The 27,274-nt window shown below is 38.5% G+C and overlaps 1 protein-coding gene across 10 annotated transcripts in view; it reads left to right on the forward strand.

Moving 5' to 3' along the window:
• Positions 1 to 27,274, forward strand: part of ASAP1 (ArfGAP with SH3 domain, ankyrin repeat and PH domain 1) — a 631,037-nt gene that overhangs the window by 429,126 nt on the left and 174,637 nt on the right. For all 10 annotated transcript variants that reach the window (XM_069081239.1, XM_069081237.1, XM_069081236.1 and 7 more), the window contains one exon: positions 17,023 to 17,168. In XM_069081239.1, the coding sequence (XP_068937340.1) occupies positions 17,023 to 17,168 (146 nt within the window). The remainder of the gene's footprint in view (positions 1 to 17,022; positions 17,169 to 27,274) is intronic.

A 27,274-nucleotide genomic window follows, 5' to 3' on the forward strand; every position in this document is an offset into this window, starting at 1 on the left:
TACCCCAATATTTTAATTAAATTACAGAAGGAAATCATTTATTTAAAATTCTTTCCATCAGAATTCTATGGGACACATTAATATAAATGAGATAAATGATGATGATGATGATGATGGTATTCTACGTATTATAGTAGAAATTTTCAGTATCCCATATTAGCCATGTCCCAAAATGTGCCAATGATATCTTACAACTTCATCTACTTCATTGCATAATCTGACAAGTGGTCCACCTTCCCTTGAAGATCAGCAGTTGGGGAAGGCAGCGCATTCAGCTTGGGAGGAGTTCTAACTGTTATTTAGTCTTGGTTCTTCTTGCCCGTGGAATGTGTGTGGCACAGAGGGTAGAGTTTTGGCCTTGGACTCAGAAATACCCAATTTCAGATTCTGCTCCAGACACTTAATGAGCTACGTGACTCTGGGAAAGTCACTTAACCCCTCTAAGCCTGGATTTTAGAGACTTTATTATTGCCTTATTTCATAGCTAAGGATAATAGTAATATTTCCCAGGGTTGTTGTTAGGTCTAAATGAGATAACATATGTAAATACTAACTTTGCAAATCTTAAAACACTATATAAATACTACCTGTTGCTGCTGTTATTGTTCAATTTATACTGTAAATTATGAGGAGGCAGCGCCAATATCTCTTTAATTTACTTACCTCTCTGCACTATGCATAGCACTCCTCCATAAATTCCAGTGGATGTTCATATGGAAACATGTTTGATAGTATATGACAGAAAATTATAAAAGCCCTTCCACAGAAGAAATAGTTTCAAAGTATCTATGCAAAAGTAACTTCTGTAAAGCTGTTTTTCATAAAGTGAATCCCCTTGCTAATTTTGAGCCTGGCTCTGAATTTTGAGGGGGTTTATGAATGGAATCTCTTGTTGAAATTATGGGATGAAGCCATAGTTTTAGACATAACCACTCACCATTTGATCCCCTTTAAGGGAATATGCCCCAAGAACAAGTAGACTATGATTTTTAAATGATTTAGTTCTTAACTCTTTCATGATTTCATGTGATTGAAATGTTGCGTCCAAATGCAATTTTACTCACCTTTCCCAGTTTGTAAGATTATAATCTTGAAGTCGAAAGCCTTGTGTTATTCATCTTTGTATTTCCCTTAGTGCTTTGAACATAGTATAAAAAAGCAAGAAAGGAAACAAGTATTTTTAAGCACTTGCTGTGTGCCAGGCACTGTGCTGAACACTTTACAAATTATCTCATTTGGTCTCACATCACACATGTTACTGTGATCCTCATTTTACAGGTGAGGAAATTGAGACTACCCCATCAGATATCCTCTCTGACCTCCTGCATGTGCTAGCCCTGCTCCTTCCAGGTTTCTACCTGAGGTAGGAGAGGCTGTGAATATCCAGCTATCTCATCCACCAGTACTAGTAACCTAAGTGTTTTGCAAATGAAGGAGTCGATGAATCATTGTTCTTGATGGTATATGCCTTCAAACAGGTGCCTTTTCAAGAGGTAGTTGAAAAGTGGCTGTATTTGATTTATAATCACTATGCTGACATTCCAAATTCTAAAAATTTTATAGTTCGGTTTTTCAGAGGCACTAGACTTATTCCTTCCTGTTCCTTCTTTACATGAACCCCATTTACATAACTAAGACAGTACATTTTGAGTTCAAATAAGGTGAATGGTTTTAGTTGAAAAATGACAATTTTTTTTTCTATTCAAGAAATATTTTTAAGGGGCGGCCAGGTGGCTCAGCAAGTAAGAGCACCGGCTCCAGTGTCAGGATGACCTGGATCAAATCCGGGCTCAGATACTTAGCACCACACCCAGAAATAATAACTGGCCGTGTAACCTTGAGCAAGTTACTTAACCCCTATTGCTTTAAAAAAAAAAAAAGAAATATTTTTAAGGCTCCTACTGTGTGCCAGGCACTGAGAATCCCAGGACAAAAATGGAAAAAGTCTCTGCCCTCTGGAACCTTCCATTATACTAGGGGGGTGCACTAGTTACAGAAGAAATTAATTGGGAAAGGGGGAGAAGAGGGGAAGGCATTAAGCATTTACATCACACCAGGTATATACCAGGCACTGTGCCAACTGCTTTAACAAATATCTCATTTGGTCCTCAAAACAATCTTGTGAGGTGGGTCCTATTATTATACCAATTTTACAGTTGTGGGAACTGAGGCAGACAGGGTAAGTGACTTTCCCAGGGTCACATAGGTAGTGTTAGTGGCCAGATTTGAACCAGATATGCCTGACTCTAGGGGAGATTTGGAAAAAGTTCTGGGTCTAAATTCAGAGGACCTCAGTTCAAATCTCAGCTCTCTTATTTATTGCTTATGTTTCTTAGGGTGTCAGTTTTCTTTTCTGATCCTCAGCTGCCTCATTTATAAAGTGTAGAGGATGGACTAGATGGTCTCTGAGTCCTCTTCTAGATCTGGACTATCATCATTTCCAAGTACACTCTGAATTCTCCTGCCTAGGCAGCTAGATGGTGTAATAGATAGAGCGCCAGGCCTAGAGTCAGGAAGACTCATCTTCCTGAGTTAAAATCCAGCCTCAGAAACTTACTGACTGTATGACTCTGGGCATGTCACTTAATCTATGTCTCTGTTTCCTTACCTATCAAATGAGAATGGTAATAATGGGTTATTGCAAAGATTGATTGAGATGACATTTGTAAAGCTCTTAGCACAATGCCTGGCATAGCAGATGCTTAATAAATGTTATTCTCTTCTCTTCCCTGACATTGCATCTTAGTTTAAGCTGTCTTGGAATGTCCTTGAAGATCTTTGCTTCCTCTCCTGTTGAATGTCCAGTCATGTCACTCAGTTTTCTGCTATAAAACAAGAGGGTTGAGCTGGTTAATTCTCTAAGGTCATGAGATTTCAGAGTTTGAAGAGACCTTGTTTGCAGAATGCATCATGTATTTTCAGACATAGTCAATATGTACATTTGTTTGCTTGGCCATATATAGATTTGTTACACAGAAAGGGGGAAGCAAGGAAAGCATTGCCAGGGTGGTAGTAGTAGTAATAGCCTTTCTTCCCAAAAAGACAAGAAAGAAGAAGGTTAAAGAATTTGTAAAAGTACACAAGGAAGAGCAGAAGAATGTTCAGAATGAGACACACAGAAGCATGGTATTGCTAGAATTGATGAGTTAAATCAAATATGTAGTAAGTTACTTCACATTTAGTAAGCACATACTATGTACACTAAAGTGCTAGTGCAAAAAATTCAAGATGTGTAAATAGGGAACTTATAGAGTCTCATACAGTTCTTTTTTTCTGTCCTTGGTAGAAGGAAATGCCTGTGTTGTCAGGTTTGTAATAATAGAAAGAACTTTTTTTAGTTAAAGAAACCTCCCTTAGGGGCGGCCAGGTGGCTCAGCGAGTAAGCACCGGCTCCATTGTCTGGTTGACCTGGGGATCAAATCTGGGCTCAGATACTTAGCACCACACCCAGAAATAACTGGCCATGTAACCTTGAGCAAGTTACTTATCCCCGATTGCTTTAAAAAAAAAAAAAAAAGAAACCTCCCAGCTATTCCAACCTTCACTTGAACTTGAAAAATCTCTTTATTTACAATACCCCTGACAAATAGTCCTTTCCTTAGTAATGCTAGCAAGGTAATACACTTGCTCCCCAAACAGCCTATTCTACCTTTGGTTAACTAATTATTTTTTCTTACTCCAATCAATGCAAATGATCCATGACTATTCCAAAAGACATAATAAAAAATTCTATTTACCTCCCGATAGAAGAATTGATGAACTGATGAATGATGCTTTGAGTGCAAATTGAAGCATTTTTTCTCATTATTTTTCTTGCTTCTCCCCCACCCCACAGTATGTCTCATGAAGAAATGTTTTGCATGATGTCATCTTTATAGAGTATTGTATTCCTTGCTTTTTCAATGGGTTGGGGAGGGGTGTGGGGAGAGAGAATTTGGAACTGAAAATAAAAATATTTTTTTTTAAATCTTGCAATTATGGTTCCTCACAACCTAAATTTGCCTCTTTGTAGCTTCTACTGTTTGCTCTTAGTTTTCCACCAAAGCAGATTTATTCCCTATTCTCTTTATAAGAGCACTTAAATTACATATTTGAAGACATTTATAGGCTCCCCTCCCAAGTTTCTCTGTCTCTAAAGTTTAAAATCCCCATTTCCTTTAACTTATCCTCATATGACATGACTGCAGTCTTTTATCATCTTTGATTGCCATCTTGAATAGTATCTTGTACTCAGAGCTGAACACATTAACTATTTGTGCTTTGTGGCTAGGGCAGAGTACACTGAAACGATCATCTCCTCAGTCCTGGACGCTATGTGTCCCGGCTCAGCCTAATAAAAACAGTCATGCACTAACAGCTTTTTTTGGTTTGTTTTTCTCTTGGGATTCAGCTCCTTTGAAGCTTTAGCACTTCTGATAGTATTCTTCCAGGACCACACCATGCTTTTTGCCCTCCACTATGCCTTTCATTGCCTTCCTTTACATCCATTTTCTGTACCCGTCTTTAAAATCGAAGGTGGTTGATGAGTTCCTTGTGGATCTACATCGTTGTTTTTCAACACCCATACCTTTTCTTTCTCATCAGAATTGGTTTTCTTTGTTTCAAAATTTATTTTCTTCCTTTGATTTTCTCCTTTTTTCCTTTCCTTTCTTTCTTTCTCTCTCTCTCTCTTTTTTTTTTTTTTTTTGAGACTGGGCTTCCTCTCTTTCACACACAGCCTGGAAATGCAGCTGCCACTCATGGGCCTGATCCTATGCTGATGGGTGCAGATGTTTTAACCAGCTCCATTTTTGACCTAGAAAGTCCCTCTTTAGATTGCCTGGCAGCCATCTATTCCCAGGGGCTGGCGTATTGGTAACAAGCTTAGTGTGTTCACCAGATTGACTTTAGCCCTCCTACAGTTCAAAATTTCAGGACTCAACTAATCCATCAGTCTCAGCCTCCCCAGGTAGTAGGGGTTATAGGTGTGTACCACCAAAATCAGCCTCAGAATTTCATTCTTAAGAGCTTCCAATTCTGGGTTAACATCCCCCACAAAACTTTAAACTATGAGATATACTACCTGTCCTTTCTTTGAAACTTTGAATTCTGTTCTCCCCAAATCTGCTTCACATATTAGACTGTTCCCAGCTCTCTATACCACAAATTGTAAGGCTGAGTTATTGCTTTTAGGTGCGGTTTCCTGTCTTTCCCAGTTCACTCTAGAGTCATTGCCTTAGAACTAGGAGAAACCTGGGAGTTCATCTGGTAACTTGGCCCATTTGGCTTTGGGCTTGCCCAAGGTTCCACAAGTAGTAAGGAGACCCAGGATTGCATCTAGATCCTCAGAATACAGTCAGTTCCTCCTTGTTTGTGAGAATCAAATTCAGAAAAGAATTCCCCCTCATTGTTTTCACTTTTAGAAGATTGAAATTATCATTAAGATGATTCAAGAAGTTATTGGTTCTTTTTGGCAGAGAGAACTCTAACATCTGTCTGGATAATTGAAATTTCCCATCACTAATATAATTTTCCAGGTTTGCAATATGCTTCCTAAACTTTTCAATAATTTTTTCTTTCTCTAGATAGTCTATAGTATGCCCCAATAATAGTTATACTTCTTTTTTCTGTTTCCACTGATCCTCATCCCAATTTTTTCTATCGTACTCACCCTTCTGATTTCTCAATCTCCTAACATGAGCATATCTGAATATACAATGTTACTCTGTCCCCCTTTACTTAAATTCTTCTGTTCTTTTTTGAATAAAGCATGCCCTTATAGAACCATATTCTAATCATGAGCTTCATCTCACTGATAGTAATGATACCTGTGAGATCAGTTTTTTTCTTTATTCATGACAATTTCTTCTTCATCTTGTCTGTTAGCAGTAGTTTATATCCAACCATTGGAGGTTACACATTTTTTTTTACTGAATCCTGTTTTGGATTTAATCTCACATGAATTTGTGTGTATTTCAGCTGTTTCTCTTCCTGCATTGAAGCTACCCTGTTTTTTCTCTCACCTTTCCTTTTCAATTTAAAGCCCTTTTAATTAGACTTGCAAGTCTCTAAACCATTATTCTTTTTTTTAAAAAAATATTATTGATATATGTTGTTTTAAATTGTCTACATTGCCCAAAGTATTCCTGCTCACTAATTCTTCCAAAGATCATTGTCTTGTAACAAAAAAAAAAAATTTAAAAGAGAGAGGGAAACAGTTTAATAAAATTAATGAATGAAAAAATATGACATTATATGCAGCGGATTTTAAAAAAAGTTGTGTTCCATACCTATAATCCTTCACCTCTGCAAAGAAGTAGAGGCAAGTATTTTCTAGTATCTTTTCCTGGGGGCCCAGCTTGGAACTAGTATAATTGCCTAGCAAACAATTTCATCAATATATACTTGATCCTATAATTCTTTTAATTCCAAGCCATCCTATAGTGGTCATTATAAATTATACTTCCTCCAGGAAGCCTTCCCCAAACCTTCTTAGCTAATTAATAACTTTCTTTCTTAGACCTTACTTTAAAAACAACCCTAATGTTGATACTATTGTGTATTATTATTTGTGTTTGTGACTTATGCTCCTTCTAAGCAAGGCTCCATAGAGACCTTACATTATGTAAACTTTGGATTTCTCCAGAATCCAGGGTAGCTTTGGGCACGCAGTAGTATACTTTTATATGTATTATTGTAACTTTTTTTCATTTTGTCATCATGTCTCCATCATTTAGCACAGTACCTTGTACATGTTTGGCTCTTAATATTATTGGGTTGGGTTTAGTATATCACCATTTTTTTCCTCTGGTTTGAAGAGTAGGTATGGTGACTGATGAAGTTTTTTTCTCAGGATCAACATGATTTACAATTGCAACTTTTATTTATTATGGATATGTCACCTGCTCAATGAGTGGTATTTGCATGCTATCTAATCTGGAGAATTCCACATGGATGTAACTGGTAAGGTTTGGGCTCTCCAGAAGGATCTTGACTATGAACTGACTTTATATGTGAAGCCATAACCTTGTAGGTAATAAAAGATTTGCCATTGGTGAAGTTACCCCTGTGTGGTGAATTTCATGCTTTGTGTTAATATTCTGAAAGGAGAAATACCTTCTCAGAGTAAAGATAGATACATCTCCCAAAAGTGAACATGAAAATGTCTCTGCAGGCTTATCAAACAGGCATAAAATACTTTGAATATAATACAAATATAATAAATATACCATTTACTGTTTTAAAAAAAAGAGAGAAAGAAAGAAAACTCTTGAGAAATAAAAATAAACATTATTCAGGAATCCATTATGGCCCCAGGGCTGAGTAGATTTGGTGGAAGGCTCCAGTGGGGCAACATTTCCCATAAAGACTTTGGTACAGCTGCTTTTTTAAATAAAAGAAGCAGGAGCAGCATAAGCTTGAAAGTTTATCCTTTTTATGTAGATGAAAAGCTGCTAACTACCAGAAGGAAGCTGGAGGGAGGCAGAATGGGAGGCCTTGCCATTATGTTGGCCAGTAACTCTGGGAGATGGAAAGTCACAGCTAAAAATTTCAGGGGAAATAATTAGAGCTTCACAGTAGGGAAATAGGGAGCTTCTAAAACATTAAAGAGATCAATGCGACAGACAAAGGATTGACAGTGCCGTCTGCAAAATAGGGAGATGCAAATAGTGTTACGTGGCTCTCTTGTTATTTAGAACTTTATTTGCAATGTGTGTGCCTGCTTTATTAAAAAATTATTCATCATTTTCATATCCAGTTTATGAGGACCATTAGTGTCGCTTTGTCCAGTTTTTGCAGGTGATCTAACCACAGCACAAGGTCGATGAGCATCAGTATAAGACACTCTCTTTTGTCTTTCTGTGTGTCCCCAGTGCTTAGCATGATGCCTAGCATAGTAGGGTTATTATATATTATGATTATAATATTATATATTTAATAATATATAAATATAAACTGTAAATATATAATGAAATATCAATACAATATATTAAATATATTATATATCCGATATATAGGACATAGTAAATGGTTATTGTGACTAAAAATAACTTAACATTTACACAGTACTTTGCAGTTTACAAAACATATTAGTTCATTTGATTGTCACTGTGGCCCTGTGCATGTTTAATTGGTTCCATTTGCAGTGAGAAAACTGAGACCTGCTGAGTGGTAAAAATGACCTTGCCCAGAGTCATTTAATTCTAAAATGACAGAGCCCTGACTAAATGCCTGATCTTCTGACTTCTCCAAGTTCAGGGTTCTTTCTGTTTTATGATGAAAGTTCTTTGGAAAATATAAGGCCTGCTATCAAAATAGGGTAGAAGTGTTAGAAGTATTGTATCAGTAGGTGTCTTCTGTCATACAAAGTTAAGGACCAAGGCAAGCTTCAAGATTAAATGACAATTTTTTCTTGATGATTTTCTCCCCTGGTAACTTCAAAACCCTAGAGAATTTTGAAATAAATGCAAATTTTTAAAAATGTATTTTTATATGTTGTTACTTGCTCCTTCACTAATCCATCCTCCATGTACAGTTGATCTTTCTAAGCACAAGTCTGATCATGTGACCCCTCTACTCCAGAATTGTCGATGGCTCCCTCTTGTTTCTGAGACAAAGTACACACTGTTCAGCTTGGCATTTAGAGCCCTTTATGATCTAGCTCCAATCTTCATTTTTCTTTTTTCATGCTTTCCAAAATATAGCCAAACGAATCTGTTTGCCATTCCTTAAACTTGTCATTCCTTATCCTGTCTCTATGCCTTTGCATAGAGTGTCACTCTATGTCTGGAAAATATTCCCCATCTTAGAACCCCTTGCCTCCTTTAAGACTCAGCTCATATACAAATACTACTTAAAATCCTTTCTTGTTCCCTTAGTTATTAGAATTCTCTCTCTGTCTGTCTGTCTGTCTCTCTCTCTCGTTATTCTGTCTTTCCTCATGTTATTTGGTATTATATTTTTGCCATGTTACTTTCTCCTGGAAAGATACAAGCTCCTTTAGGGCAAGAACTGTTAAAGTTTTTGTCTTTCTAACCCTTTTCCTTTGAATACGTGAGAGGCTTGATGAACGTTGGCTTCATTTGCTAATCCAAAGGGTTTGCTCAGGAGGAAATAAGGAACCTAGGATCTGCTTCTTCCTTCTCCTTGTATGATTTCTTCTTTCCTCTGTCTTTTCTCACTGAATTTTTATTCTGTCCTCTGTGGAAAGAGCAAGCTAACACAAGCAAATCCAAACATCCCTTTCCTTTTGGCCCAAGAGTATATTGAGTATACCCTTCTGCTGTCATCTTCAGCTTCTCTTATATTCTTTGCTGGATATTTGAGGGATTGTCTTCACTAAGAAATGCCTTTTTTATTTTTTAAATTTGGCCTGCTTTTGAATTTGGGATTGTTCCAGATTCTTGAGGTCATGGGAAGGCTCATCTCCAGATAACTGAGGTTTTATTGTAATGCATCTATTTCAATTTCCCCCAAATTTCCATTTTATTTCTTTCCAGGAAAAAAGGGAAGAAAACTTTTCCATAGCCTCAAAGTATGTTTAGAAAAGCTTTACTTTTTAAGCAAACTATTTTCTACTTCATTTCTTTCTCTATCACCCATTTTTCCAATTCCTAGTCTTATACTTAACCATTAAGGCACATTAAGTTTCTACAGATAACTATTAAGGCACATTAATTTTCTACAGATAACTAATTTCCAGAGATCAAGAATAACTAAGGACAATTTAGCACATCCCACCCATTGCACCACCCGCCGCCCTGAACATACGTGTGATTTTGCTACTGGTTTGTGTGACTTTATACAAGTCAGTCATCTCAGTTTCCTTATCTATAAAATGAGGGGGCTTAGTATCAGAAAAAACTGTTCAAAAACACCAGTAATCAGATGAATACAAATTTTTTTTTAAAAAATCTGAGTTATCGCTTCTAATCAGATTCTTTGTTGTTATTGTTGAGTTGTTTCTGTCATGTCCAACTCTTTGTCACCCCATTTCAGGTTTTCTTGGCAAGGATATTGGAATGGTTTGCTATTTCCTGCTCCAGCTCATTTTACAGATGAAGAATTGAGGCAAATAGGGTGCCTTACACAGGGTTCCACAGTTATTCAGTGTGTCAGGTCAGATTTGAATTACTGAAGATGAGTCTTCCTGATTCCAGACCTGGCTCTCCATCCTCTGTGCCACCTAGCTGCACAGATGTTAAAAGATGGGAAAAATCAAGGACAGAGCTACTACTGAAAAACAATTTGGAATTATGCAAGAAAAGTTGCTAAATTGTTTGTATGCTGGGGCAGCTAGGTGGCACAGTGAATATAGCACTGGTCCTGGAGTCAGGAGGTCCTGAGTTCAAATCCAGCCTCAGACACTTAACACACGCACACACAAACACACACACACACACACACACACACAAAACCCACCAAAAAAACCCCCCAAAACTAGCTGTGTGACCTTGGGCAAGTCACTTAACCCTAATTGCCCTACCTTCCCCCCCCTCAAAAAAAAAAGTAAATTGTTTGTAACCTATAAACTCATTTTGGGTTTTATACTCCAGTGACCTCAATGAGGTTCAAGAATATACCTATATGTACAGATATTTGTAATGACAAAAAATTAGAAATACAATATGTTCCCTACAATTGGTGAATCACACACACAAAAAAGGATAGGATATAAATGTAATAGAATATTATTGCAGTATAAGGAATGGCAAGTATAAAGAATTCAGAGGAATATTTTTTTTGGAGGGGGAAGGCAAGGTAATTGGGGTTAAGTGAATTGTCCAGTGTCACACAGCTAGTAAGTGTCTAGTGTCTGAGTCCAGATTTGAACTCAGGTCCTCCTGACTCCAGGGCCAGTGCTCTATTCACTGTGCTACCTTTTTTGAGGTGAAGAAAGCAGAGACAGAGTATAATGTTTTTTTTGAGAAGTGACTTTTGCATCAAGATAAAATACCGTGTGTTCCTAATGTAAGTTTTAATGTAGTCCTCATGTAGTTTTAAGCTATTGATATTATTAGTGATTAAAACTGTGTTAAGACTTTGGAGACTTCCTGTATATTAATGTTTTATTTTTAATGGAAGAATTGGATTAGGTGGTCATTAATGGACTCTTCTGGCTCTGTCATTTGATGACTGTATCTTAGCTGGACTTGAACCTAAAAATCTAAAAGACAAAAATGAGATAGGAATAAGGTCTACTTTTATTATTGTTATTATTATCCTGTTGATAGACTTTGTCTTTTGCGTTTATGAGAAAATGATAATTATTGATTAGAGTCCTTCAGGGTTCTGTCCTGGGCCCCCTTATCTAGAGTGCTTCACTTGGTGATCTCACCAGCTTTCATGGATTTAATTACCATCTGCATGCTGATGCTTCTCAAACCTCCCTTTCCTGCCCCAATCTCTCCAGTGTCCTCTAAATCCCTCATCTCCAACTGCATTTCAGACTTCTTAAAGTCAATATATCCAAAACAGAACTCATTATCTTTCCCCCTAAATCCTGCTATAGAGGATAACATCATCTTCATCCTAGGACCCCAGCCTAGGAGTCATGCTGAATTCCTCACTATCTCTCACCCTTTCCACGCCCCATATTCTGTCTGTTACCAGCCAAGACCTACCGATTTTACTTTTGCAACATCTCTCAAACATGCTCCTTTCTCTCCTATGACGCTACCACCAGTCTGTTGCAGGCCTTCATCACCTCATTCCTGGATTATTGCAATAGCTGGTGAGTCTGCCTGCCTCAAGTCTCTTCCCCACTCCAATCTATTCTCCATTCAGCCACTAAGTGGTTTTCCTAAAACACAGGTCCCATCCTGTCACCCTTTCCATCTCCTCCCCAAACCCCCACTCAGTAAACTGTAGTAGCTTCCTGTTGCTGCCAGGAACAAATACAAAAATGCTTTGGCATTTGAATTCCTTCATAACCTTACCCTTTCCCATCTTTCCAGCCTTCTTAAACTTTATTCTTCAACCTGGAATCATACTCTTCAGTCCAGCGACACTGACCTCTTGGCCGGTTCCCATGCCTCAAGCACTTGCTCTCTGCTCTGACTGTTGACCTCCCACCTTCTACAGGAAGCCTTTCCTAATCCCTTTTAAGTTCACTGCTTTCCCTCATTTAATTATTTCCTATGTAGCTCGCTTTGTATATATTTGTTTGCATATTATCTCCCATTTGATTATAAGCTCCTTGAGGGGCAGGGGCTGTCTTTTGCCTCTTTTTATATCCCTATTGAGGAGAATGCCAGGTACATAGTAGACCCTTAATTAATGTTGATTGATTGATTGATGCACTAATTATTTATCTTTGCCTCTGCCTCTATAGTATATTAATAGCCACCCTACTGCCCATCCATTTTTATGTAATATTTTAATTCATCTACTATGTATAATACTTATGTGTGTGAATATACATATACATATACAAATACATATACATACATACACACACACACACACACATATATATATGAAAGGAAGTTTCACATAAAGACACTAAACTTGGAGTCAGAAAACCTCTTGGTTTTCTCCTGGTTCTACTACTTGTATAGACTGTATGACTTTAAGGAAAAAATAGACTTGACATTGTGGAGCCTCAGTTTCTTTACCTGTAAAATTTATCATTCTTCATCTGTAAAAGCACTTCGTAAACCTTAAAGCACTATATAAACACTATCATTGTTATTTTTTTTTCCTTTTTGGAGGGCAATTGGGGTTAAGTGACTTGCCCAAGGTCACATGGCTATTTTTTGTGTTAAGTATCTGAGGCCGAATTTGAACCCAGGTTCTCCTGACTCCAGGGCCAGTGCTCTGTTCACTGCGCCACATAGCTGCCCCCAATCATTGTTATTCTTATTAAAATGGAGACAATGACTAGTTGTCTGCCTACTTCACCAGGGTGTTTTGTGACTCAAATAAGATTAGGTAGCCATAAAAAGCTAAATAAATATGAATTATAATAAAGATCAGGGTTTCTTACTTCAGGTAAGGAATTGGACTAGGTAACTATGGGGGCCTTCCAGACTTGGGATTCTCCATTCCCCTTGATTGGGAGGAATAGATTAAGGTTTGAGAGAGACTCCTCATCTATTGCAGTTGGAAACAGAGGGAATTTTATTCAGAAAGCTCTAATTGTTTCCACTTAGCCTCTACCAAGAAAAGAACCAAGACCTGATAAAGTATTGGGTGGTAAATACGCATTTTACCCATAGACAGGGAGTGTTTTGATGTGCACACCACCTTTTTGGCTGATCTAGCTTCTTTTGCGTTTTTTTGACCCAAGTTTCCTAGAGGACTTGGTCAGTAGTGAGATCTGGATTTTTTTCTCTATTTTAAAATTGCAAGCTGAAATGCTGACACTAACTGGAAACTTTATGAATTATTTTTTTTTCCTCTTTTGGAGGGGGAAGGTAGGGCAGTTGGGGTTAAGTGACTTGCTCAAGGTCACATGGCTAGTTTTTGTGTTGAGTGTCCAAGACTGGATTTGAACTCAGGTTCTCCTGACTCCAGGGCTGGTGCTCTATTCACTGTGCCACCTAGCCACCCCTCATGAATTCTTAATGCCCTCATTATTATAAGACTGCATTATATTTGTTTTATTTTTCCTTGTGCCCTTTATTTTATTTAGGTTTTTCTTCTTGGGTCCACTGCTGCCTATCTATGACTGTTGACAAATCACTTAATTGCCCAGAGTCTCAGTTTTCTCATCTGTAAAATGGAGATAATAATAATTGTTCACAAGGTTGTTATAAGGAAAGCACTTTTCAAACATCAAAGCTTGATATAAATAGGCGCTGTTATTGTTCCTTGGATGTTTCCTAGTACAGAATCTGAGCTGATGCTTTATCAGGTTCACACTGCAGTCAGTGTGTTTGAAGTGGTAGGAAGATAAAATGTTTTCGAATTGGATTTTAGTTACTGAACAGCTAGAAACTTAGGAGGGAAGTATCTGTCTAAAAAAGGGATAATACTTTAGGAAGAAACAGACAAACAGAAAAAGGAAATGACTTTTTAATGATGTACTAGATGACTGATATTTCTATAACGTTTTAAAGATTATAAAATATTTTTGTCACAATCCTGTGAGATGGGTAATATGTAAGTTTCATTATCCCCGTTTCAATCTCCATGTGGTAAAATTACTTACCTAGGATCATGCAAATCATAACATAATAGATTTATAACCAAAGGAATATTAAGGGTCCTCCAGGAAAAACCTTTCATTCTACAGATGAGGAAACTGAGGTCTAATGAGGAGCAGTAGTTTGCCCAAGGTCACACAGGCAGAAATTGGCAGATTCAATATTCAGATCCAGGTCCTCTGACTCCAACTTCAGAATTCTTTTCAATTCATTGTGCTGTTTGCCTTAGTAATAAATGGTGGATTCCTTTGACAGAGTCATTTGAGTGACCATCAGGTTTGATGAGCTTGGGGAAGTTCTCCATCACTCCTGGATTCATTTCTCAGAATATTTGTGTATGAGTATTATATTGTATATATGTGCATACATGTGTATATACATGCATATGTACACACATTTCTATATTTTACTTAAATTTGTCTTAAATTTCTTCCAAATTTTAGTAAGCAATAACATTTTTGGTGTCAACAATCATTATAATAATAATACTTAGCATTTATACAGTGCTTTAAGGATTTCAAAATTCTCTGTAAATATCTCATTTTATCTTCCCAACATCTGGGAGGTTGGTGCTATCATGCCCTCCCCCCTTTTACAGATAAGGAGACTGAGGCACACAGTAAATTACTTTTCTAGGGTCACACAACTAGTAAGTGTCTGAGGCAGTATTCGAGCAGAAGCAGCACAAGTGAAAGACTTGTTTTCAGACATCCTTTCTTTCTTTTATTTTAAAGTTAAGAGGTAGAAGAAGCTTACACTGAATTCTTAGATCATGAACATCCAAGCATGACTTTTTAGTCATTTGGTTGTATCCCACTCTTTGTGACCCCATTTGAGGTTTTCTTGGCAAAGATACTAATTTGCCACTTCCTTTTCCAACTCGTTTTACAGATGAGGAAACTGAGGCAAACAGGGTTAAGTGACTTGCTCAGGGTCACATAGCTAGTGACTGAGGCTGGACTTGAATTCAGGTCTCCCTGATTCCAGGCCCACCCCTTTATCCACTGCACCATCTAGCTGTCCCTAAGTTTGATGCCTTCTCCCATATATGAGTATATGGATCGTAACAGTCACTGGATTCAAACTCCCATCTCCTAACTCCTTTGTCCATTTCTCTGCTATAATATCCTGCTTCTCACCAGGCATAGTTATAATGAAATCCTTCTGCATGGATGTATAAAGCCATTAGACATTTTCTTCACTTTCCTTCATTCACCTCATTCTCTTTTCTTGGAATCAATCCCCAATCCTCCCAACCCTTTTACCCTGAAGGAGTCATCATAGTACCAAAGGACGAACATTCACTCTGGCATCAGAGGATCTGAATTCAAATCCTGCTACTGACATTACCTGTATAACTCTAGACAACCAAATTGACCTACCTGGGCCTTGGTTTCATCATCTGTAAAATGACAGAGTTGGATTAGATGTCTGAGGACCTTTCTAGCTCTATGTAGGTCTATGAACTTATGAATCAATCTAGAAATCCTAGCCCTTCAAGGTCCAAGCTATGATGATACTCCTTCATGATGATGTCTCCTCTTTTTCTCTTGCTTAAAATGCCTTCATTATCCTGGGGTTTTCCCCCTTTTGTTCTGTTTCTTCTTTCACAACATGACCACTGTGGACATATGATTACTGTGATTATATATGTATAGCCTACATCAGATTGCTTGCTGCCTTGGGGAGGGAGGGAAGGAGAAAAAATATGGAACTCAAAATCTTATAGAAGTGAATGTTGAAAACTATCTTACATGTAATTGAAAAAAAATATTAAATGGGGGGGGAAAAGAAACCCTTTAAGACTCTTTATTATGGCTAGATCACTTCAACTCTGAATTTCAGTTTTCTCACCTGGAAAAGAAAGAATTCTATTTTAGAAGTAATTAGAAGTAAAAAGCCTTAGGTCTTTGGAGCAGCTTAGACCTTAGGCAAGTCTCTGCACTTTATTTTTCTCATTTGTAAACTAAAGGATTGAATAGTTGAGGTCGGAAGGTCTTCAGGTGAAGTCTGGGTGACCACTTGCCAAGTGCGTTAGAAGAGGGATTCTAGTTCAGACTGAGGTTGTGGTAGATGACCTCTAAGGTCCCTTCCAATATCCAGACTGGAGAGTACCTCTCCTATACAGAGTTGCTGAACTTGAGAATCACAAGGGTCTTCAGCAACCACATAATCCAGCCCTCTTCCAGAAGGAAGCCCCACTTGCCTAACAAGCAAGTCATACAATCTTGACTTGAAAACCTCCAAGGAGGAGAAACTCACCATTTCTCAAGACAGCCCATTCCACTTCTGAGTAGCTCTGATTCTTTGGAGGGTTTTTCAGTATCAAACCTAAATTTGCTTCTTTGCCACTTTTACCCATTCTTCCATCATCTACATGAGCACTGTCACATCCTTTCTGAATTATCTTTCATCCACTCTAGACGTTCCCAATTTCTTCCAGCCAGTCCTCTCATATTGATGGCCCTTCACCATCCAGGTTGCCATCTTTTGGATGCGTTCTAGCTTAATGATGTCCTTAAACTCTCAAAACTGAACACAATATTCTCAGTGTTTGATGAGAGCAATAGAGAGGGCCTCTCACTTTCCTGTCCCCAAAAGCTGGCCATCCTCAGTAGGTGCTTCTACTTTCTCTACTCTCTCTTCTGAACCCTTACAACCCAGCTTTCAACTTCATCATATACATATCCTTCCCCCAGAAGAATGTATCCTCCTTAAAGACAGGTGCTGTTTTATTTATGTCTTTGTATCCCCAGGGTCTAGCACTGCATCTCACACATAGTAGGTGTTTAATACATCCTTGTTCGGTTTGTGGGATTGAGCTACTTTCTAAGTAATCAGTGCTTTAAATACTAATCATGAAAAAAATGACATTTTGTCTCTTCTTTTTCAGATCATGTACAGAATGAAGAAAACTATGCACAAATTCTAGATAAATTTGGAAGTAATTTTTTAAGTCGGGATAATCCAGATCTTGGCACTGCCTTTGTAAAGTTTTCCACGCTTACTAAGGAACTATCCACCCTGCTGAAAAATCTGGTAAGAAATTTTAGAACTGAAGTTTCTCAAGGCACTATCAAAATGCATGTCACAAAATAATGAACAATTTCCATGTCTGCCAACGACAACCATTTAAATAATCTGATAAATTGATAGAGGTGAGAGGGTAGAAGTAGTTGATCAGAGCACAATCTTCATTTTCTCTTAAACACAGGGGTGTTGATTATTAAGGTAGTTTGAATGAATTTTTAAAAGTCTACAAATAGTGTATTTCAGGTGGCACACTTGCTAGAGCACTAGGCCTGGAGTCAGGAAGACCTACATTCAGCTCTGGGCTCAGATACTAGTTGTGTGACTTGGGGCACAGCACTTAATCTCTGCCTCAGTTTCCTCATTCTAAAGTGGGGATAATAATAGTGCTTACCTTCCAGGGTTGTTGTGAGGATCAAATGGGAGAACATTTCTAAAGCATTTAGCAAGGTGTGTAACACATGATAGGATCTATATAAATGTTAGCTATTACTAATGCCGAAAGTATGAGTGTTCCTGCGCAGTGACGAGGAAATGTAGTAATGAGTGCATTGTAGGCGCTGGCTTCCTGGAGTGACATTAGATGTATTCTCCACTAATTTAAAAAAACATCTCTACTGTTTTCTTTCTGTCTCTAGCATTTCCTCTTTCTTTTCTTTCTGCTCTTCTGTTACTTCTCTTTTTTGTTTCCTTTCCCTTTTTTTCATAACTTCCCTGAGCTTCAGTATAATGGAGAAAAGTTTACTAGTATTGCCTGCCTCACAGGATGGATGTGAGGATGAAGGGGAACTCTCTTTGTAAATGTAAGGGCTACTAAAGATCATCAGGATGGGGTTGGGATTGGAATGAGGATCTGGGTTCAGTTACCTCCTGTATTGCTTAATATCTATATGACTTTGAGTAAGTCTTTATGTTCCCTGGACCTTAATTTTCTCATCTCTAGAAGGTAGTTGGACTAGGAGACTTTGGGGGGGGGGGGTGGAGGTGAGCAAGGCAATTGGGGGTTAAGTGACTTGGCCAAAGTCACACAGCTAAGTATCAAGTGTTCGATGCCAGATTTGAACTCAGGTCCTCCTGACTTCAGGGCTAGATCCTTTCCAGCTCTAGGTCTGTGTCCCTATGACTCCTAAGTCACAAGCTTTCTGGGTCTCAATTTCCATATCTTTAAAATGAGGGGGTTGAACAAGATTGCCTTGAAAATCCAGCTGTAAGGGGCGGCCAGGTGGCTCAGCGAGTAAGAGCACCGGCTCCAGTGTTGGGATGACCTGGGGATCAAATCTGGGCGCAGATACTTAGCACCACACCCAGAAATAACTGGCTGTGTAACCTTGAGCAAGTTACTTAACCCTAGTTGCTTAAAAAAAAAAAAAAGAAAATCCAGCTCAAAATTGATTACCTTAATAATATCTTGAGAGGTGGGTACTATTATTATCCCCATTTGGATAGAGAGCTGAGCCTGGGATCGGGAAGACCTGAGTTCAAATCTATCCTCAGATGCTTACTAGCTATGTGGTTCTGGGCAAGTCACTTAAGCTCTACGCCTCAGTTTCCTCACCTGTAAAATGAGGATAATAATAGCATTTAATTCCTAGGGTTGCTGTGAGGGTCACATGAGATTATATTTGAAAAATGCTTAGCCCAGTGCCTGGCACATCGTAGACACTTTTTAAATGCTGGCTATTTTTGTTGTTAAACAGTTGAGGAAACTGAGGCAAACAGAGGTTAAGTGACTTTCCCAGGGTCACACAGCTAGTAAATCTGAGGCCATCTTGAAGTTTAGGTCCTCTTGACTCTAGGCCCAACATTCTATCCATCACACCACCTAGCTGCCTAAAAAAAGTAGTAATAGTAATAGATGAAGCTAAGACTGTTCGTTATTTTCTTTCTTCCTAAGCTTATATTTCTGAATCAATTTGAGTCAGCAGTGAACTCGTTGCAATTGCTTCATGTTACATGATGGGACAATTCCAAAACAGCATTTAAGCAACTGAGACCACGCCACTCTGAGTTCATTCTTCTGTAGGGAGGGATCAGCTGCTCCTTTATCATAGAATCTTATGAAGCCACTGCCCTCTTCCAATCCTCCTGGGTGTTTTAACTCAGTATTAAATTTCTTGAATGGTGGGGCTTTCAGCTGTCGCCGAGGGGGCTGTGTGCCTTCCCCCATGAGGTCTCACTGTCTGGAAATTTTCCTTGCTGTTTTAGTCTGTATTTTCCTTTCGTTTCATCTCTTTTCCTACCAGTATCAGTTATTCTTGATAAACCTGTCTTATTTCTGAATCAGCTCTCTCTGGCAAGAATAGAAATGAGTTGTCACACTGTGATATAATGCATTGTAATACTATTTGCCCTTGTGAATATTTGTGGCATTGGGTGTTAATGAAAATAGAGTGTGTGTGTGTGTGTGTGTGCATGAGTGTAACTCAGTCTGTTAGAAATGAAATGAGCTTAGCAGCAGGAAGATATCATAAGGAGGAATGAAATAAACACAGAACTTTGAAATCGGGAGCATTGGGTTCCATTGTCAGCTCTGTTGTGGACTGGTGTTGATAGTCTAAACAAGTTTGATTTATCTCTCTGAGCTACATTTTCCTCATTGATAAAATGAGAGTTGGATTAAATGATTTCTAAGGGTCCTTCCAGTTTGACAGTTCTGGTCTGAAAGAGTGAGTCCTGTGGGATGGCAAGAGCCATCCATACTTCAGAGCTCTTTCTTCACTTATCACCCCTGCAACATATGTATAAAGCAAGTACTGTTTGCCCCATTTTACAGATGAGGAAATAGAGGGTCAGAGGATTAAGTGACTTGCCCCAAATTACACAATTAGTATCAGAGCCTAGAAGCAAACCTTTATCTTATGGTTCCACTTGCTATAAATGGAAATTTCCTCACAATGTATTCAAAATTAACTGACCCTTGTACCAATGATCATATGATATAATTCAGGATTGGGTAGTGAGGTGGAAAAAGCCAGTGCTTTTAAATCTCTCTGGGCCTCAGTTTCCCCATTTGTAAAACAAGGAGATTTTGCTAGATAGCCTTTAAGATTGCTTCCAGCGTTAGATCTTGTGACTAGATACACTAACAAACCTACTCTGGAGCACAAGAACACTGATTTTCTACAAGTTCCTTCTTAGCTAAGAGTAATCATTGCTCTCATATTGTCCCTGAAGGGAGAGTCATCGCTCTAGGATGTCTGATAGAAAACCAGGCACTTGATTAAAATTATGAGATCACACTAGAGCTATAGTGTGCTTTAGAAGTTAATCTGGTCCCTTCCCCTCATTTTACAGATGAAAAATTGAGGCTCAGAAAAGTTAAGGGACTTTCCGAGGAATACCCAGTTGTTAAATAGCAGTCCCTATTCAAAAAAACTCAAATTCTTAGGTCCTCTGAGACTGCACCCAGTTTTGTACATTAGACTGTGAATTCCTTGAGAGCAGGGACTGATGGGTGCATGTGTGTGCATGTGTTGTTTTGTTTCTTGCCTTTCTTTATGTTACCAGTGCTTATCACAGAGCTTGGCACATAGTAGGTGCTTAATAAAAGTAGCTGATTAACTGTGCTAGCTTAAATAACAGAGGTACCATGGCTTAAGACAAAGATTGTACTTGTAGGAGACTTTGGTTTCAATCCTGTCTCTATCACATAACACCTTGGGCAGTCACTTCTCCCTGCTCACCTGTAGTACTTTGATATGTAAAGAGTAGATAATAAGACCTTCCCAGCCTATATCATAGAGTTGTTGTAAGGCTCAAATGAAGTAATGCTTTCGTTAACTGTTACAAAGCATTATATAAATATGAGCTGCCATTATTGTGTGATTTGCTCAGTCAGGTAAACTACTAGAATTAGCTCAAAGGCCTCTTATGTACCGTTTAGGTATTTTTTTTTCCATTGTACTATGCTGTCTTAAGTATACCTACAGCTTTCCATTTCTCTCCTAGTCATGAAGTACAGAGACTACTTGTGGGCCTGATCTCAGTCTGATTGGCACAGGTGCTTTTAACTCTTCTGTTTCTACCATGGGCCATTTCACCCTTCTTTAGGCAACCAAGTTGCTTCTCTCTCCCCCCCCCCCGTTCCCCAATCTTGGGTGCACATTAGATTAATAGTGCAGGTACCTAGTTGGCTCAGCCCATTCACAGCACAGAACTCTTGAACTCAAGAGAGCCACCAGCCTTAACCTCCCAAGGAGCAGGGATGACAGACAATGGCCACCATTCCTGGCCTCTTGTATTTTAATGTCATTTTGTTCTTGAAAATATTATGTTAAAAGAAAAGACATGAAAATGTTACAACTAAATGTTTCCTAGCTCACTTGGCTTCCTGAGTTATGTCATTACTGCCTGTGACCCCACTGAAACATCAGGCAAGTGAACTGAGAATTCCATTACTTCGATTTCCAAAACCACAAAATGGGGACAGGAAGGGAATAAATGGTGGCTTGGAATCAATATGTTTCAAAGGAAATATATCAAGGAAAAGCATCTTAATGTGAATCCCTCTTAACAATTGCTTAGTAAAATGGAAAGAGGGGAGGGAAGGACAGAGAGAGAGAGAGAGAACATGGGCAGAGAGAGAGAGAAAGAACATGGGCACAAGAATTCCTCTTTTTAAATAGTGGGAGGTACCCAGATCCTTTAAAGCTTTGCCAGGCTTTTAATGCCTTTCCCTGGTTTCTCCTCCAAGCTGAGCTTTTGGGAGTCTCCTATAGTTTGCACAAGAACTGGGGTTCTTTTTTTTTTTTTAACGGTTACAAGAGCAGTTATTGCTTCAGAGCTGTTGAAGTAAAGCAAAGATTTCTCCAGCTGTAGAACATTTCCTGTTTGCAGTCTGACTATGGTGGTATTGTGGTCAGATTGGGGGGTTCTTCCCCCCTTTTAACTTTTCTGGGTTTTTTCCTACCCTCATGACAGATTTCCAGAGATAGATGAAAGAAGTACAACTTTATGAGGTTAGCTTCATATCAAATAGATTTTGGCTCCGTTTTCTCCCCCCAACATCACTTCTCTCTCTCCCTCCCCTTCATCCTTCTCCCCTTTTCTCTTTAGTAGCTAAGAGATGCTGGAAGAACATGGGATCTCTGAGCTATAAATTGGCAACATCCCAGGTATTCCATGCTGTATTATACATGAGAAGTTTCATCTTCTTACCTGATGTAAAACTGTGACTGAAAAGATAAAACCTTTCATCTGTCAGATTTCACATCATGTTCTGTCAAGCTTCAATGCCAATTAGTGTTTTTGTTTTGTTTTGGGTCTCCGTATTCACCCAGGCTGGAAGCATAGCAACTATTCATGAGCTCAATCCCAAAGCTTATCTGCATGAAACTTTGACCTGCTTCATTTCAGACTGGACTAGTTCACCTCTCAGGCAGCCTGGTGACTCTCTGCTCCTGGGAGTTTCACCATATTGATGCTGGACTTATTATAGATACCCACCAGATTGGTTTTGCCCCTACTACACCTTAGCTCTCCCAAGCTCAGGAATCTACCAGGCTAAGCCTCCTGGGGAACACTGATTCAGGCAGGAGTTAGCACACCTGGCTGCCAGCTACTATTAGGAGACACGTGAGAAAGTGGGCTATCCCAGTATGTTTGACTTTTTCTAAAAACTGTATATAGAAATGTAAATTGGGTTGTTATACTAGCTATAAGATGGCTATCTGGATCATTTCTGAATTTTACTATCTCTTATAGTATATCACTCTTCTATTGAAAGTAAGGTTTGTTTCCCTCCTTCTCAGGCTAGAGTTTGATCCAGATCTGTGATTTCATCAGTCTGAGAAACTTCTTTTCTGGACACCACCTCTGCTGAAGTAGATTGGCAGTTTTTCTGTAATTTATAGTTTTAGAGACTTGCCCTAGTCACTGAGAGTGACTTTACCTTGGTTTCACAATATTGTTCAGAGGAAAGTCTTCTCAAAACCAAAGCTGTCCTGCATATCTACTAGACTAAGTTGTAATAGTGTGCTCAGAGTAGCTCAGTGCACTCTATGATTTGGTGATACTGGCCTTTTTGCTATTTCTTTTTTTTGGGGGGGGAGGCAAGGCAATTGGGGTTAAGTGACTTGGCAAAGGTCACACAGCTAGTTAAGTGTCAAGTGTCTGAGGTTGGATTTGAATTCAGGTCCTCCTGATCAGGGCCAGTGCTTTATTCACTGAGCCGCCTAGCTGCCCCCTGTTTGCTGTTTCTTACATGTGACTTTTTCCTTGGCTGTCTCCCATGCCTGGAATGCTCTTCCTGCTCATCACCACCTTCTGGCTTCCCTGTCATCCTTCAAATCTTGGTTCAAATACCACATTATATGGGAGGCCTTTCTCAACTCTTGCTGCTAGTATGATCCCCCCCCAGATTACCTCCAATTTACTCCATTATATTGTATGTACTTAGTTATTTGCATGTTGTATCCCCCACTAGAATGTGAGACTCCTTGAGGGCAAGAGACTGTTTTAGCAGTGGTGGTGGTGTTTTTTTGTTTTTTAATCCTGGTAGTTAGCACAGTACTTTGCACCTAGTAGGCTTTTTGTGAATGCTTTTTCTTTGACTTACTAAAACAAATAGCATCTCTATCACTAAAAATATTCTTGATGCCATTGAGGTGATCCTAGGCTCCCAGAAGCTACACCAGCAAAATCCCCGTTCTAATGGGTCCTTTAAAATTGGGTGGGCTTTGGAAAGTGATCTGTCGGTGCATTGTATGGCTTTTATCTGAGCAGCAGCATAGATAAATGAGAAGAGCTCCATTCTCAGATGGTTGGTCATTGGGGCATGATTTTTCTTTTAAATCTAGCAATTCACAAAGACCAGCTACTAAATCATGGAGGCGTTGCTGTGTACATCGGTAGAAGAGGGAGACTACATATTGATGAAATCATGGGACCTTGAAGTATAGTAAAGTATATGGGAGTGATTAACTTGGTGATAGAGATGTTTAATTAAAACAGGGAAAATGTGATTTAATATCACTTACACTTTGGTATCCTGTCTAGTTTAAGCCTTGAAAATTGTAGAAGACATCCATGAAAACTGGTAATTAGAGGTTCTGAGAGTTGATCATGATTCATTCAGAGACTGTGAAATGTCAGTTAAAGCAGAACCAAAATGTGGGAATTACAAGAAAGCAGATACCAGTTTGATATGAAGAACTTTGAGAGTGGTTTTGAAATAGAATGAGCTGCCTAGTGAATAAGAGATTGAGTTTCCCATCCCTGAAGGTATCTAATACACTAATCAGGGATGTTCCATCGCCCTAGTGTTTCTCACCTTACTCTGACAATAGCCTCCAGTTAGCATTCCTCCTCCCAGGCTCTGCCGTTTGGACTCCATATGGCCACTAAACTTATATTTCTGAAGCTCGGGTCACTCCCTTGCTCAGAGGTTCATTGGCTAGATTAAAATACCACATACTATCTTTGACACAATCTAGTTCCATCTTCTCTTTTATACAATGATTTCACATTCTTCCCTCCCATGTACTCTATGTTCCAGCTAAACTGGCCTCACAACTCACATTCCATCTTTTATCTTCTTTCATACCTTTGCATGATGGTCTCCTACACCTGGAATACTCTGCCTTTGCACATCCATCTCTTATAATATTTGCCTCCCTTCTAGAAGGGACTCAGATGCCATCTCCTAAATGAATTCTTTCTTAATTTTTTCAGCAACAGCTGGCTAAAGTACCTCCTCCTTATTCCCACCCTCCCAATTAATTTTGTATTTACTCTGTCAATTATTGTTTTCAGTGATAACTCAGTTGTATAGTGAATAGAGTGCTGGACATGGAGTCAAATCCAACCTCAGAGACTTATTAGATCTGTGACCCTGGACAAGTCCCTTAACCTGTCTGCCTCAGTTTCCTCATCTGTAAAATGGAACTAACCAGGAGCACCTTCTTCTGAGGATCATTGTAAGGGTCAAATGAGACAATATTTGTCAAGTGCTTTGCAAACCTTAAAACACTTTATAAATGCTATCTCTTGTTATTATTTATACTTTGCACTTACTTTTCTCTGTGTACATTACAATGGATAGAGCCCTGAATTTGGAGTCACAGAGCCTGTTTTCTAATCCCAACTCTGTTACCATCAGTGTGCCCTTAATGACTCATCTATAAAATGAGGAAGATTCGATTGGATGGTCTTCAATATCACTTGGTCCCTAAATCTGTTACTGTACTTTGGTCCTCCTCAAAGGAACTCTTTTCCCTTCCATTTTTGTCTTTATATCCTCAGCACCCCTAGCATGATGTCTGGTCCATGATGGTACCTAATAAATGCTTGTGGAATTGACTTGTAAAAAGGATTTCTGTATCTTCTTCAAACTTCAGGAGTCTGTTTATAGGGCAATGACACAGTATCACTCTAATGTATGAAAATAGTTTAGAAGCCATTCAGTTGCATTAAATGCCACCCAGTATCTATTAAGCATCATGGTCATTTGTCTAAACTCTTATCTACCGTCTGTTGAACATTTCCAGTTGGATGTATTGGAGACCTCTCCAACTCAACATGTCCAAAGTAGAACTCACTTTCTCTTCCAAACCACCTGTCTTACTTAGTTCTCTCCAAGGCACCACTATTCTTTCAGACACCCAGGTTTATAATTTGAGTATTGTCCTTGACTCATCTCTCTCCCTCACCTCCACATACCCAGTCATTTGTCAGAACTTGACATTTCTACCACCTTAACTGAGATCTTCATTATCTCCCAATCTAAACTATTGCAATGCTTTCCTAATTGGTCAATTGTCTTCAAGTCTCACCCTACTGCAATACATCCTCTATACAGCTGCTAAAGTGATTTTCCTTACATGAAGAAATGACTATGTCACTCCCCTATGTAATAAACTCCCCTAGGCCTTTTTCATCCCAGCCCTAACCTTTCTGCCAAGTTTCATTTTGCATTGCTCCATATCTTTGCACTTGTCATTCAGTAACTGGAATATTTTCCCTTCTCACCTGGACCTCAGAAATAATCTGTTTTCCCTTCTCACCTGAACCTCAGAAAAATCCCTCAATTAGAGGCAACTGGTGAATAATGGGTAAAGTACTGGTTTTTGAGTCAGGAAGACTTGAGTTCTAATCCTGCCTCAGGCACTTGTGACTGTGGACAAGTCATTTGACTTCTCTCAGCCTCAGTTTCCTTGTTTGTAAAATGGGAATAATAATAACTCCTATCTTACTGGGTTGTTATGAAAATAAAATGATACAGAGGCACTACCTTCTAGACAAAATTTTTCTGATTCCCTCCCAACCTCTAAGATCTTCCTTTTCTACCTGCTATGAATTTATTTTGTACATGCTTGTAGATAATCATGTTGTGCCTCAGTGGAGTTTCAGTTCCTTAAGAGTGGAGATTGTTTCATGTGCCTCTCCAGAACCTATCACAGTGTCAGGTATACAGCAGGCACTTGATAAAGGCTTGTTTGATTGATTGATTCCTGATCTCTATGCATGGTACCATGGTACAACCAATATTAAATTGATATATTTTTCAAACTATCATCTAACCATAATTTTTCTTTTGCTCTTCCATTAAATAGAAATTATGTTCCTGTATAACCTATACCTTGCCATCTCAAGGAGGGGAGTCTAGAATAGATTTTGGGACTCAAATTTTTTAAAAAAAAAAAATGAATGTTAAAAGTTGTTTTATATGTAATTGGGCAAAAAGAAAATAATTATTTAAAGAAAAAGTGTTTACATATAAACTAACTTTTATAAAGGGAAAAAATTATGTTCCTATTTATTTCTGTCTTATGTAAAATCTAGACTCTCTCCTGCTGGTAAAATTCATTCCACAACATACTAATTACCTTCAGAAAAAGCCAGGAGTTGTGTATAATCCAAGGAAAAATATTGTTTTCGTTTTTTAACTCAGAGGCCCAGATGTACAAGATGATCTTATATGTAATGCACCATTACATTTACTTAAAATGAATGAAACTAAATGCAATTAAATTATTTTAAATTGAGTGACTGATTCTTTCAGATGTTTTCACACCCACCCATATTTCTCTGGCATGTACCTGCCAATAATGTTACAATTTTTGCTTGAATTTTACCTCACAGGTTGTTTAATGTATTTAGTTTATTGATGGTGCCCT

The sequence above is a fragment of the Petaurus breviceps genome, unplaced genomic scaffold (assembly GCF_028583685.1).
Source record: "Petaurus breviceps papuanus isolate PSGF00001 unplaced genomic scaffold, PetGlider_PUasm1.0 98, whole genome shotgun sequence".
NCBI classification, from domain to species: Eukaryota; Metazoa; Chordata; class Mammalia; order Diprotodontia; family Petauridae; genus Petaurus; species Petaurus breviceps.